The 15,000-nt window shown below is 42.0% G+C and overlaps 1 protein-coding gene across 4 annotated transcripts in view; it reads left to right on the top strand.

Moving 5' to 3' along the window:
* Window positions 1-14,916, top strand: part of zeb2b (zinc finger E-box binding homeobox 2b) — a 76,492-nt gene extending 61,576 nt beyond the window's left edge. For 2 of the 4 annotated variants that reach the window (XM_047813848.1, XM_047813847.1), the window contains exons 4-10: window positions 553-621; window positions 2,944-3,132; window positions 4,093-4,307; window positions 6,785-6,893; window positions 7,277-9,264; window positions 10,834-10,936; window positions 12,587-14,916. In XM_047813848.1, coding sequence (XP_047669804.1) covers window positions 553-621; window positions 2,944-3,132; window positions 4,093-4,307; window positions 6,785-6,893; window positions 7,277-9,264; window positions 10,834-10,936; window positions 12,587-13,146 — 3,233 coding nt within the window. In that variant the 3' untranslated portion in view covers window positions 13,147-14,916. Of the gene's footprint in view, window positions 1-552; window positions 622-2,943; window positions 3,133-4,092; window positions 4,308-6,784; window positions 6,894-7,276; window positions 9,265-10,833; window positions 11,015-12,586 lie in introns of all 4 variants that reach the window. The other 2 variants (XM_047813846.1, XM_047813845.1) reach the window with 1 other exon arrangement.
* Window positions 14,917-15,000: the final 84 nt, after the last annotated feature.

Below are 15,000 nucleotides of genomic sequence, written 5' to 3'. Positions count from 1 at the left end.
GTCCATGTATCACGTTAGGATTAAAAAAACAACAACAAAAGACAGTAATCTATATCACAAGCTGTATTATTCCGCCCGGCTATACGTGTAACGGTCACACGTGGCCGAGGGAGGCATGGCAAAATTTATTACAGCCTCCGTCTTCTCGGAAATACCTTGATTTAATTTCTAAAGCCAGACCGGAAGGACCTAAGAAGGACTCCCTAAGTTAATTGTCTCCGGGACTCTGACAATGTGCGCTTGTCCTCACCCCAGCCAGGAAAAATCCCCCGAGCTGGGTTTATGGGCCGCTTTATTCATGTGGCTGTTTTATTTATGTCCGTCCTACCTGAGCTTCTGCCCCTGCATCCAACATGGCATGCATTAAACAGATTGCAGAGGTGTCGTATAACGAGTTAAATTCATTCTGTAGCGTGTGATGACGTCGACTTTCTGTCCTAGTTGTATTACATACGGTAAATAAGTCTCTGTCTCTTTCACTGTTTTTTTTTCCAAAACATACTTTTTCATTTGCTTCACATCTTTAACTCAGTCTTCTTCTTCTCTCCGCAGATGAACTGAAGGACGATTTTGACAGCATGGTCCATGACGCCGCTTTACAGCCAATTGGAAACGGTACAGGTGAGTTTCCTTCCTATATTTCTAATGACGCTGTAATCACACACACCCCTTTTCCAACCCCACCGTCTTATAGAAGAATCTCAGGTTTCAGGAATGTAAAAAAAAAAAAAAAATTGAAGTATTTTTTTTCCCCAACCCAGATGATTCATTTTCACATGATTCATTAAGTGATTCATGATTCCATGAAGTAATTCAAATTTTTTCACGTGATTTTTTTTTCTTCTTCCCGTGAGTCATTTGTTTCCATCTGAATTTTTTTCTCCAAACGTTCATTCATTTTTTCGTTTACTTTCGAAGGATTTTTTTTTTACACGACTCGCTTATTTGCAACGATCCAAATATTTTCACAGGATTTTTTTTTCCTGAGTCATTTTTCATATGATTTTCCCCAAATGATTCATTAACTGCTTTCAATTGAATCCCAATTGATTTTGTTATGATTCTTTCATTTGCCAAGTATTGTTTTTATATAATTAATTTATTGTCACTTCTGATCACCCCAAATAATTAATTTGTGCTTTTTTTTATTATTAAAATCATTCGTTTATGTTCACCTTCAACGTTTGTGTTCGTTTTTCACATTTTCCTGGTGTGATTATTCTCACATAAATAATTATTCTTCACAAATCACATGTTAAATATCTGATTACGAGTGACCCGAATGTTATATTACTGTTCCGGCCCGCCTTCTACTTCCAATCGAACCCGACACCAACGGTCCTCCATGAACACTATAATCTCTCGCCTCCATCACATCAGCGAAGCGCTCTGATTGGCCGTGGCGCCGACCGGGTGATTGAACACTATTTAAAAAAAATGTGAATTCTTCCTCATGTCTCGAAATCTGCCAGCGCTTAACCACAGCTCTGGCTCTGAACAGAACCGGGAAACTCTTCAGTGTGGAAATGGAATTTTAATAAAGGTTTCCATTTATGATGTTAGCCTTGTGGAAAGCAGAGCGAAAGTGCTGGGCTGTTTTGGAAATCCGCTCGTGGATTACAAGCAATTTTGCTTTCCGAATAGTTTTACAGTGAACGTTACAGTGAAGAAGGGAAAAAAAAAAAAAATGAAACAAAACAGAGAAGTGTTAGTTAGTGCACAAAACTAGCGCAGCAACTTTCCCTTATTCCAAAAATCTTATTCCAGTCCAGAAATTGAATTTAGGTGCAAACCTAATTTGTTCAGATTATGTCCTCTTCCTAGCTGGCTTCAAAAAGGAGTCATGCGTGTTTAGCTCTTCGTCGGTGAATCACATTAGGCTTAAGGTGCGTGTGCGCGTGTGTTTATTTTAATTACGCCGCACACGCCACTGTGTAGGTTCCTTCCCGATAACGAAGGCGTCGTTTTATACACTCCAGTTCCTCGGATCTGAAGAGGGAACGCAAAAGGTCCATTGGCACTTTGACATTTTCGAGACATTTTTGACATCGACACAGTCCACTACCTTGACCTTTCAGCAAATTAGACCATAAAATGTTTACTGTCTGACAAATCTCTGTACACAGTTTACCTTTCACTTCGGCATGGCCTAATTAAAAAGGTGGCTAATAAAATCTCCCAGCGCTCTGTCACCTTCTTCGTAGAATTCCCGCCTAATTGACAGATGAGACGGCTCGAGGAGACACGGACGCTAATCTCTATACAAATATAATGAATAATGGAGTGAGCTGAAGGAAACTTGGCAGTTTTCGGCTGCAGTATTTATGTGCCAACAGAGATGTGTCTGGATATATATATATATATATATATTTATATATATCTATGGCGTTTTATTTAACAATCCGTTTAATCACATCGCAGAATTTAGGATGCCTGGAAAAAGTACACCCTGATGAAACATCCCCTCCGTATCTCGAAATCGTAACTTCCTGTAATTTAAGGCGCCTTTTTTTTTTCCCTTTCAGAAGCTGTCTTGTTAGGAGTTTGATTAGAGAAATCAGAAGTAATGCACGGCTTGTAGCAAACATCATTTCCTCCCCGAGTTTCCCTCATCGCACGGCACCTAATACATTTAAAGCGCGGGGAAAAAACGGGTTTATCGTTAAAAGCCTTTCTTCCACAAGTCGCATGGCATTCCTGCTAGATTAAGCCGTATTTCTTATTTTAGTGGCCATTAGTTGACAAGATAAGGTCGTAATTTAGACGTATCTCTCGCAACTAGTACTTTAATGTTTGTTTGTTTTTTTTTTCTTCCTTCAGCTGTTTTATTACATCTAGGACATGTTACTTGTGCCCTGCATTTTTCACACCTACCTAAAGAAAGCTATTTTTTCTGTTGTGCTCATTCTAACTGCCCTTTCCTCTGTCTTTTTCTTTATAAAGCGAAGAGAATGGACTGCACAGCTGAGTTCGAGGAGTTCTTCGCTAAAAGGAAGATGGCCGATAGCGAGAGCCATGTGGTTAGCATCGCTGAATATCTGCAGCGCGCCGACACGGCCATCATCTACCCCGAGGCTCCAGAGGAGATCGCTCGCCTGGGTACACCCGAGGGCCCCGGGCATGAGGAGAATGGTAAGGACGCGCCACCCTGCATACCCGAGTGTTTACCTTCTGAGAGAGGTGCAGCTGTTGGGGCGCTGAAATCAGATCTCTATCCTCAGAGAGATTCAAGCCAATTGCACACACATACCTCACTCATGAGGAAAGAGGAAAAATTAGACATGGAAAAGACCACCAGTTGGACAGAGCCAAAATGGGGTGATACTCAAGACTCGTTCCCAGGAGTCTTTCATGGGGTCAAAAATCAGAGTATATATACTGCAGCATTACAATTTACTTTAAATAATACATATAACAGGCTTTAGAGATACTGACACATGACTCGAGTCTTTAAGCATGATGTCATCCTTCTTCCCTCACACTGACGTAATTAATATCCAATATCAGTTAGTTAACTTGCATCTGCGGAACGTTAAACGTCTTCAGGTATCACAACGTTCGATTTATTTCCACATCGTCCATGATTTTTACTTTTGGAAAAATAGTTTTTATTTAAAGGATTATTTTAATGGATTGCTTATTTATTTAGTACAAGATAAATAACAAAATAATAAACAAATCTTCTTGATATTATTAGAATATTAGAAATATCATTATTTTTTTTTTATTATTATTGACTTTTAATTTAAGAAAATACTCATTTGTATTTTCGACATATTTCATTTCGGTATTTTTCAATCTTTCCTTAAATCTATACACAATGCTCTATGTGCATATCTGCTCATGCATTACTGTGTGTACATATAGGTGTGTGTGTGTGTGTGTGTGTGTGTGTGTGTGTGTGTGTGTTTAGGGTTACCAGTGCCAGGCCTGACGATGGCACTTACTACAGCAGATTGTAGAGATACCTCCCATACCAGTCTGGGCATAGCGCCAATTAGCTGCCATTGATTTGCTGACCTTTTGGCCCACTGCCCCTTCCCATGCTTCCTCCCTCCTTCACTCACTCACTCACTCTCTCTCTACCAACAGACCTGCCACCTGGAACTCCAGATGCTTTCGCCCAACTGTTGACCTGCCCCTACTGCGACCGGGGTTACAAGCGCTTGACTTCCCTGAAGGAACACATCAAGTACCGGCACGAGAAGAACGAGGAGAACTTTGCCTGCCCTCTGTGCAACTACTCTTTTGCTTACCGCACTCAGCTGGAGAGACATATGGCCACGCACAAGCCCGGACGAGATCAGGTGAGCGTCACATGCCCTGCCCTGCCCTCCCCTCCCCTCCCTCCCTTACAGTATTTTGCTCATGTACTCATGCTCTCATCCGCACTCTCTCTCTCTCTTTCCATCTCTCTGGCTCTCTCTTGCACCACTATTCAATCTTGCACCCTCTCAATTTGCCAGCCTTTCATTAACACTCTCTCTCTCTCTCTCTCTCTCTCTCTCTCTGCCATACATATATATGGTCTGTTACTTTATACATTATTTCTAATGTGCTGTATTCCCATGAAGAAAAGAGATCATTTTGATTGGCGATCGTTATTAATTTTTCATGGCATTTTGAAGATGCAGATCTTTTACTGGTAATAGCCTTAATAGAGGCCTAAATGGCTTTTTGATGACCTGCTCATACGATTCTGCAGTCTTATGTTCACGATCGAATGATTGTTTTAATTTCCAATTTAGAAATTTCATCTGCGCTTTAAATTTACTCTCATTTTTTTGTTAATGTTCTTTAAAAATCAGTGCGCCGCCCAATTAGATAGCGTAGTCACAGGGTTTTTTGTTTTTTTTTCTGGAAAACAACAAACATCCGCTTTAATGGTAGGTTGTGCGGTTATTCAGTGTACAAGTATAAGAGTTGTTCTTTGGGTTCAATCTTCAGTTGCAGAACCGCAGCAAACGATCCCCAGACGAAGCGACGCATCAAAACCCCGAACCCCCCTCTATTTAATTGTTTGCTATTCGGCTCATGCGGCACGTTGCAGTTGTCTTTCATCTGCGTGAGATAATGTTCCAGCTCTAACGGAGTGATTTAATACAATGTGGACTGGCAGCCTGCTCACCTGCCTTCCCCAGTCTGCTCAAAACACGAGCAGATGGCCCATTCTCCTTGTGTACCCTGCTAATCCACAAATTACTTCCTATTTATTGTTTTTTGTTTGCGTACTTCCTTCACATAGAAAGACTTTCCTGTTAAACGGTCCCCCTGGTCCCACTTCAGTTTTTGTCACGATGCTAATATCGGATAGTGTTAGTAGAAATCAGCGACGTCCAAATGCAGCAGCTCGATTGGCGGCTTCTTTTGAGGGATTCTACACCCTCTGATTTCCTGTTTAGTCATTTTATGGCCACTCCTCCCCCTCTCCCCGCCTGCCTGTACGCCCACCCACCATCTCACATTTTCTATATTAATCACAAACAAACATACACTACATGACTAACTCGAGAACAACGCGAGTCACATGAGTCACGCTGTGTTCGAGCATTACGAGGGTGTTTCCCGATATTCTGTACGAAATTACTGTAAGGACTGTAAGCAGTCTTGCCAAATTGTACAGCATGGGGAGTTACTCTGTGTCAGCCAATCCTATGCAAAAGATCAAGTTCTCCGCCCACAACATGGCTAACACGTCACATGGGGCTGAAAAAGCCCCCTCATTCTGCTCTGCCATTCACAATTAAAGCAAAAGGATCATGTTAATAGTGGCACGGATAAACCCTACCTCCATCCTCCTGGGGTGTTTATAAGAAGAAAAAGCATTGGGGGAAGTGGTGGTGGTTAGTAGTGGTGGTAAAGCAGCTGTTGCTGTTTGTTTATGCAACTCAGCAACATACGAGTGAGTAGTGGGGTACCTCCCTGGCGCAGAGCCGCTTGGCTCCCCGCTTGATCTCGGAAGGTTGCTGCTGTTTGAACAATCCTCCCTGTGTCCTGCCTTTACGCCATCTGTCTCCTGCCGGAATGCGAGCCCAGTTGTCAGAGCAGATCATGGGCGGCTCCTCTCGCCACCGCTTGCATACCCTTTGTGTTCTCCCAGCCATTTAACATATTCACCTCCCACTCAGAATTAATTGTGCACGCCTGGTGCGCCACTGCTTCCCCACACTTACGCGCCGTATTGTTGTTGTTGTTATCACGATTATATTTAGCTTTTTTTTTTCTTACACGAGGCCCTGCTTTGAATTGCAAATTGGTGGAGTTCCGATGTTTTATCTTTTGAACGGAACGACCTACGTGCCGTACTCACATGTTATTAAACGTCCTGGAAATTCGCTTCCAATTATCAAACTGTAACATTTACCCAAGCCCACCTTTTTTGAATAATTAACTTTATTTTCAGGTACATTGAGGGAAGGCTTTGTTAAATATGCAGGATCTCGTCCGAGTGATTATCCCAAATTAATTAAAGTGGAATAGATTGCCTTCTCTAATGAGGGAAAAATTCTTTTTTAAAAAAACGAGCCTTTTATTTATTTCCCGGCGCTGCCAGATTCTAAAGCCATGCTTCGCTGGCACACAAGTCAGGAAATTAAAAGGTATGTAGTTCTCCATTATCATGGCCACACTCGTGCTGGCTCAGTGAAGCTGCAAGAAAAGCAAGATGCTGCATTACAACGTGAGCCATTTGGCATGTTGTGCCGTGCGCTGATTGTGGTTACGTACCAAACTCTTCCTCTGTTCTGTTTGTGAGGAGCTCATGTAAATACCCTCTCTTCCCCAGCACCAACTGCTGAACCAGGGAGCTGGCAACCGCAAGTTCAAATGCACAGAATGTGGCAAGGCCTTCAAATACAAGCACCATCTGAAGGAGCACCTGCGGATCCACAGTGGTGGGTAGCAATGGGCCCATGCGCTCGCTTTGAATATTCATTACCTCCAGTTAAGATTGTTCTGTACTTCAGAAGATGTACAAAAATCAATCTTTGTAAATGGGCAGAGATAAAAAAACAACAACAAAGGATGAATAGTGTTGTTTTGTTGGCTTTTGCCCATCTCACTCAAAAGGGAACAGTTTAATCAAAATGCCAGATGCTTTACTTTGTTAATCATTACATAAAGCAGTGATATTTGATTTTTCTTTTAGCCCAGTATTGATTGTTATTAGATTTTGTTCTAGGAAGAATGCATTATCCACATTCAGTGAGGCACTGCTGAAATTTAAGACACAGTATATAGAGACAGGATTCTAATGCGTTTTGTCTTTGGCTTTTAGGGGAAAAACCGTATGAATGCCCAAACTGTAAGAAGCGCTTCTCTCACTCTGGATCCTACAGTTCTCATATCAGTAGCAAGAAGTGCATTGGCCTGATCACAGTTAATGGCAGGATGAGGAACAACATGAAGCCTGGCTCCTCTCCAACCTCCGCCTCTTCCTCTCCAACCAACACTGCCATCAGCCAGCTAAGGCACAAGCTGGAAAATGGTAAGCCCCTTGGCCTCCACGAGCAGTCCAATCACCTCAACATTAAATCGGAACCACTGGACATCAACGACTATAAGCTGATAATGGCCTCACATGGCTATGGTACACCAGGCCCCTTCCTGAATGGTGGGCTGAGTGGAGGGAGCCCACTAAGTGCCCCTAACTCCCAGAGTCCCCTCCAGCACTTAGGGATGAGCATGGAAGGACAATTGCTGGGGTACCCTTCTTTAGGGAACAACCTGAGCGAAGTGCAGAAAGTGCTTCAGATTGTAGACAACACGGTATGCCGACAGAAGATGGACTGCAAGCCAGAGGAACTTTCCAAACTGAAGGCCTACATGAAGGAGCTGGGCTCCCAAATTGAGGAGAAGAAAACAGGGCTGGGATCACCCGGTGGCCCCCAGACAGGTCTTCCAGTCATCAGTCACAATGGTGCAACCAAGAGCATCATTGACTACACACTCGAGAAAGTCAACGAAGCTAAAGCATGCCTCCAGAGCTTGACCACAGACTCTAAGAGACAAATTAGCAATATCAAGAAGGAGAAGTTGAATCATACGATAGATTTAGGTACAGAGGAGAAGATGCACGAGAACAACTTAATGTTTACATCCTTTTCTTGCCAGTATTGCAAAGAAACTTTCCCAGGTCCCATTCCACTGCATCAGCATGAGAGGTACCTGTGTAAAATGAATGAAGAAATAAAAGCCGTACTGCAGCCCAGTGAAAACATCACACCTAACAAGCAGGGCATGTTTTCAGAGAAGCATGCTCATTTGTTTTCCCCAATCATCACTGAGAAGGGAATTACGAGCCCTATCAACCCTTACAAGGACCACATGTCAGTGCTCAAAGCATACTTTGCCATGAACATGGAGCCCAACTCAGATGAACTACTGAAGATCTCTATAGCAGTTGGCCTTCCTCAGGAATTTGTGAAAGAGTGGTTTGAGCAGAGAAAAGTATACCAGTATGCCAATACGGGAACACCCCCTTTAGATAGGAACCATATGGAGATTGGTTTGCCTGCCACTAACCACATGCCCAATAAAGATTCCTTAAACGCTCGTTCCCCTCTATCTTTGGCCAAACCTATGGACAGAATGACATCACCTGCCACCCCCGAGCTACATAACATGAACAACTGTGACGCTCCCCTCAGGCTTTCTAAAACACCCCATTTCCCTGGCTCCAGGCAACTTGGTGAGAAGTTGGACCACTCCAGGAGCAACACACCATCTCCACTGAACCTGTCCTCAGCCTCCTCCAAGAACTCCCACAGCAGCTCTTACACCCCCAACAGCTTCACGTCCGAGGACCTGCAGGCAGAGCCACTGGACCTCTCGTTACCAAAGCTCATGAGAGAATCCAAACACGTGCTTTCTGTCAAGAGCCGGCCCAAGCCCAGCAGTGTCCCCTTAGACCACAACCCCATCACATCCCCCCGGGAACACCTGGAAGAGCCTCTCAATCTTGCATACCTATCCAAGAAAGAGTTTGGGAGCCCCAATGGTAACCTGGAGAAAAGCACTAGCCCCATGTTTGGCATTAACCCTTTCTCTGCCAAGCCTCTGTACACTTCCTTACCACCTCAAAGTGCGTTCCCTCCAGCCACATTCATGCCCCCAGTTCAGGCCAGTCTCCCGGGTCTCCGGCCATACCCCACACTTGACCAGATGGGCTTCCTGCCACACATGGCCTACACCTATGCTGCAGGAGCTGCCAGCTTTGCTGAGATGCAGCATCGGAGAAAGTACCAGCGGAAGCCAGGGTTCCAGGTAAACAATCCTTGAGTTCCCGTATCTCATTTTGTCAATGCCTGCATGCCTGTAGTGCACACTGAATCTTTCTGTTGCTAATTAAATGGTACTTAGTGAGCGAGAGAAGAGCTCACCTGCCACCGCCTTCAGCCGTGGAAGATCACAGTGAGGGATAAATGTTAGAGAGGCAAGAGCGTGAGATAGAATAGACAAACAGCTGTGCAGTGGCCTGTAGCACTGCTAGCTTCTGTAGCATGAGTCATTAGCATTAGCACTGAAAATGTAGTTTTAACGTTCATGACTAGGGAGGGCTTATGTTACCATGTCTGGCGCCTGAGTGGATAAGGGCAGGAAGCGTTGCCTTGCCAGATGCTTCGAGCACTCCTCACTGTGTCAAACTGCATCTGTGCCTGTTGTGTTTGTCATGTGATATGTGTGTGTGTGTGTGTGTGTGTGTGTGTGTGTGTATATGTTGTGTGTATACCTCTTCTAGTCACCCACCCCCAAACTTCTTCTCTCAGGTATACTCAAGTCACAGGCACAGAAGTGAGAGTTAATGACTCCCAATGAATCCTTAAGGCTCTCAAAGACCCCGGCTCAGCATTCGCTCCGCAAGCAGTCCTCTTTCCACTCGTCCTCTTTTCCACTTCTCCCATTTTCTGTATCTCTGTTTCAACCCCCTCATTCTCTCTTTTCTTTTGTATCTCTAAAGAGAGAAAAGCCAAAATGAGTTTGAACATGCGGATTAATAATGCACGCTCGCCGTGTTCATTACAGCGCAGCGCTGAAGGCTGTTTAACATAGAGGGAACCGTTCTGATAAAAAAGTATTAATAATGTTTCCTATTCTAAGTTATTAAATTAGATTTTAAAAATACAGCTACGGGCATTTAGCTCAAGTTGATTGCGGAATGATAGCATGGCTCTCTTAAAAAGCCCGGCGTAGCCATGTCTGAGAATCATTGTCAGACCAGAGCAAGTACTCTTAATGAGGGCAACGGCGCTACACAATTTTGGTTCTTTAGTGCACCTCTTGATTTAATCATTACCGCTTGGAAATTAGAAGACTGTGGCAATATGCCCTGCCAAGGCTTTCTCTTATTATTATGACCCTCTAATGCAATAATACTTTTTTTCCCCTCATTAATTGAAGTTTTAGCCTATCGGGGTAATCTTCTCTGTAAAGAAAGAAAGAGCAGATAAATATAGCATTAACACTCTTTCATGTATAAAATTAAACCAAATTTGAATGCAAATACATGGAGAAAGGTGATATTAAGCGTATGCGGAGAAAGAGAGAGAGCTCATTTGTAATATCCGGCCTTTTTATGCATTTTCCACTCACAAACATTTTAATGTTTAATTTAGAAGATGGGCTCTAGTGCAAACGTAGGCTGCATAATGAATCCACGGGACTGAGATTTTTTTTTTTTAAGATTCATTAAAAAAAACATGCAAGGAAATAAAAAAAAAGTGGTCTGGATGATTTTTTAGGTTGTTTGATATTTAAATAGACCCTCGGAAAAGACGTATTCACCATCGCTACGGGATACGGGATTCTAAATCGTAGTTCTTTTCTGTTTTTCAGGGGGAGTTGCTAGACGCCACGCCAGACTATCTCTCCAGCCTGGATGACATGACAGACTCAGACGCCTGTCTGTCCCGGAAGAAGATTAAGAAAACAGAAAGTGGTATGTACGCGTGTGACCTTTGCGACAAAACATTCCAGAAGAGCAGTTCCCTCCTAAGACACAAATATGAGCACACAGGTACATACTGTTCCAGACACTTATTTTACCCCATGCTTATTTATTTTACTTCCTGTTTGTCTAATTAAACACCCCCCCTGTTTTTATCTCTGAGTAGTCTTTTTCCCCCCCTGCTTATTTCCCCCCCGAGTTCGGTTTCGTTTTTTTTCCCACTTATTTATTTATTTTTTTTAAATTGGATGTGAATGGAAAACTAACGTATTTCTTTCCTACTGACAGGGCGAGAGATAAATGTGAGGATAAAAGATTAGTAAACAGACGATTTTATTTGTTAATTTTTTTATTCATTTTTTTTTTCTTATTCATTCAATTGACCCAGTACTTATATTAATAATACTATTTGCATAACTCTCTTCTTTGGCATTTCACCAGACTTCAGATCAAACAGTGATGATCTTTAACCTTTATCTGTGATCCCGATATTCTTTTAAATTGGTCGTATATTATACATCAGAGTGGCAGGGAAAGGCAAAGAGAGGCCTCTCTTTCTCCGTGCCTCCATTCTTTCACTCGATTGCATCACGCCATACTGGTTGAAGAATCTGCTGGCGTGAATATCATCTCCCTCCCTCTTTCTCGGAGGTGTACCGCATGTTAGTACGCAGCATTCCTGTGCTATTCGCGCTCAGCGATTGGCCAGATGTGAGCGTTCAAGTGCGCCACTTCACGAGTGCTATCTTGGGTTCGGTGAAATGCCAAAGAAGAGCGTGTGTGTGATCTGTGTCAGACATACGGCCTGAATGTGCTCAGTTGGTCTAAATCCAAATGTTGAGAACAGAGGAAGGTTTGGGGACAGATTATATATATATATATATATACCCTGACTTCTTTCTCTGCTTTAATTTTGGTTAATTTCGTCACATCTTTCACAGTATGATGTCATGTAATCTCACCCCATCACCAGCCGACCTTCTGCTTTCCCATCGCATCCAATAGCATTCCAGCAAAAAAAGACAGAACAAAAAATAGAAATTGTTCTACCAACCTGCATCCCCATGTGCAGCCCAGAGCCACCGTAGGAGACTGCAGTTCAATTTCAGCTTTTATTTGTTTGTTCCTTTGCAGCGGTCGCCTCGTTTGTTTGGTTTGCATCGGTTTATTTATGTTGCATTTCTGGCAGCGAGGCTCTTCTGCTAAAAACCCTAAAGTGTGTGTGTGTGTGTGTGTGTGTGTGTTTCCGCTCTCTCATGCTTCACCTCTAGGAGGGAATTTTAGAAAGTAAACTGACAAAAACTCGCACCAATCGTGCCGGTGTGTGTGTGTGTGTGTGTGTGTGTGTGTGTGTGTGTGTGAGTGTGAGTGAGAGTGTGTGTGCGGAAAACACCCTAGGATTGAAACCAGAGTAGCCAAACATGCAAGCACTTCATAATATATATATATTATATATATATTATATTTGTTATATATATATACATATATATTATATATATAAGTTACATTTGTTCATTTTCCCATCACAGTCATTTGATTTCACCCTTTTCCCACATCATTTTTGAGTACTACATTGTGTTTAGTCTCTGAGGTTCAAATGTTGGACTCAAAGCACCATGTTGTCGTTGTGTGTCTCTGCAGGTAAAAGGCCGCACCAGTGCCAGATCTGCAAGAAGGCGTTCAAGCACAAACACCACCTGATCGAGCACTCCCGCCTTCACTCGGGCGAAAAGCCGTACCAGTGCGACAAGTGCGGCAAACGCTTCTCGCACTCTGGCTCGTATTCGCAGCACATGAACCACCGCTACTCCTACTGCAAACGAGAGGCTGAGGAACGCGAGGCGGCTGAGAGAGAGGCACGCGACAAGGGGCGCCTGGAACCGAGTGAACTCCTCATGAACCGGGCCTTTCTTCAAGGTCTGACGTCTCCCAGATACACAGAGCACCAAGAACGCGATACCATCCTGCGCGACGGCATCAACGGCGGTACCAAAGAGCCGGACGGAACCTACGGCAAGCTGGGGCGCAGGGAGGACGAGTTCGAAGAGGAAGAAGAAGAGGAGAGCGAGAACAAGAGCATAGACACGGATCTGGACACGGCGCGGGACGAAGAGGACAACGGCGAGCACTCGATGGACGACAGCTCGCTGGACGGAAAAACCAAATCGGACCACGAGGACAACCCTGAGGACGGCGTCTAATAAGACTACTGTGTCGTGTGTTCTGCAAGCTTCCCCTCCACATCTTTTCAATTTTGTTGGTTGACTTTCTTTCTTTCGGTTGCCACCTGAACAGACGGACGCACACGAGCTTCTGGATTTGCGCCAGACTGATAAAAAAAAAAAAAAAAAAGAAAAGAAAAAGAAAGAAATAATGAATCCAGTCAGGGAGGGGAGGGGGAAACGGGTGAGAAGCTGCATTATGCAAAAAACGAAACTAATGGAATATTGATATGTTTTTTTTTGTTTGTTTGTTTGTTTGTTTTTTTAATGTACAGTATTAAGGCCTAAAAACTATGTGTGGTGCTACCATCTTAAAAAAAAAAAAAACCTGTGTTCCATAGTATTTATAGCACAAAACTAGTAACTTGTACAAAATAAAATTGCACTCCGCTTCTATAATCACTACAAAAATAATAAAAAAGTATTGCCGATGTATATTTATAGTGTTGAAGTACAAAAAAAAAAAAAAAAAAAAAAAAGAGGCTGCAGCGTGTTTGCTGCAGGTTGTCAGTATTATGAATTCTCTCGCTCCCACTGTGCCCTTTGCCGTTCTTCACCCCGGTGTTTACTCAGCTAGCCACATGTTTTTAGGCCTCCACAAATTTTTACTCCACGTGAAAGGAACTTAAATCGAAAGCGGTTCAATTGTTTTTTTTTTTTGTTTTTTGGTTTTTTTTCAGTTTTTTTTTTTTAAAGTCTTAAACAGACTGTGTAGAGCGAGTGGAACGCTCCAGAGCGGAGACAGATGAAGGAAGAAGACGGCGTCGAAGGAGAAAGCCTTTGTAAAGTCCTTTTTTTTTTTGTATTAGAAAAGATTAAAGAAAAAGAAACAAAACAAAAAAAAACAAACAAAAAAAAAACAAAGCCTTATATGCAAACCTTTTAATCTGTGTGTTTCTACAAAGTGCCATCCTTGTACAGTGTTAAAGGAGGACGGACGTCGCGTTGCTCTCGTCCTCTTCCTCCTCCTCCTCCTCCTCCTCAGTATTAGCAGAGTAGGCACTCGTTCTTTAGTTTACATCATGTTTGTGCAATTTTCATTTTTTTTTCTTTTCTTTTCTTTTTTTTTGTCTTTTTTTTTCTTTTTTAATCAGTATTACGCCAAACCGTTTCTCTCCAACGACAATGAAAAAAAAATATCGATTCATTTTTATTATGTCGGTTTAAATAACGTTTTATTTATGTGGCCCATTTTTGTATTTCCTAATTTTATTTATTTCATACTGTAGTGTACAGTATTATAGTTCTTCAATATATAGATATATTTTAGTAAAAATGAAACATGAAGATCACTTGGGCAAATTTTACGTAAAGAGAGCATTTATTGTGTTTTGAGACATTAATTGTGAAATGCGAATTTTCAGCTTCTTTCTTTCTTTTTTTGTTTTTCTCTTCTTTTTTTTTTTTTGTTTTTTTTTTTTGTTTTTTCCAGTTTACTGGAAAAATTCCAAAATTTGGGAACTTTTGATACGATATTGTGAAACACTGTATTTTCGACTGAGAAAAAAAAAATATTCCACTTTCTTCATCTTGTTTTTCTTTCTTTTCTTTTCTTTTTTTTTAATAAAAAATGAAGAGGGACTGTTAAAATAAATACAATGTATTATACCATGAGAGAAAAAAAAAAAAGAATCTTTCCTGAAATGTCTTTGTAAAAGTATTATTGAATTTTTAATTTGTAATTCCTCTTGGAAATGACCATGCTCGAATAAACGTAGCCAAATTAAAAACGGTGACACCGTATCATTCTCTCTTTCTCTCTCTCTTTCTTTTTTATTGAAATTTTTTTTAATATTTAATATTTACGAATATATTTAATAAATGTCTTTTTAT

Source organism: Tachysurus fulvidraco, chromosome 5, assembly GCF_022655615.1.
Source record: "Tachysurus fulvidraco isolate hzauxx_2018 chromosome 5, HZAU_PFXX_2.0, whole genome shotgun sequence".
NCBI lineage: Eukaryota > Metazoa > Chordata > Actinopteri > Siluriformes > Bagridae > Tachysurus > Tachysurus fulvidraco.
This window is presented reverse-complemented; position numbering and strand designations above follow the sequence as displayed.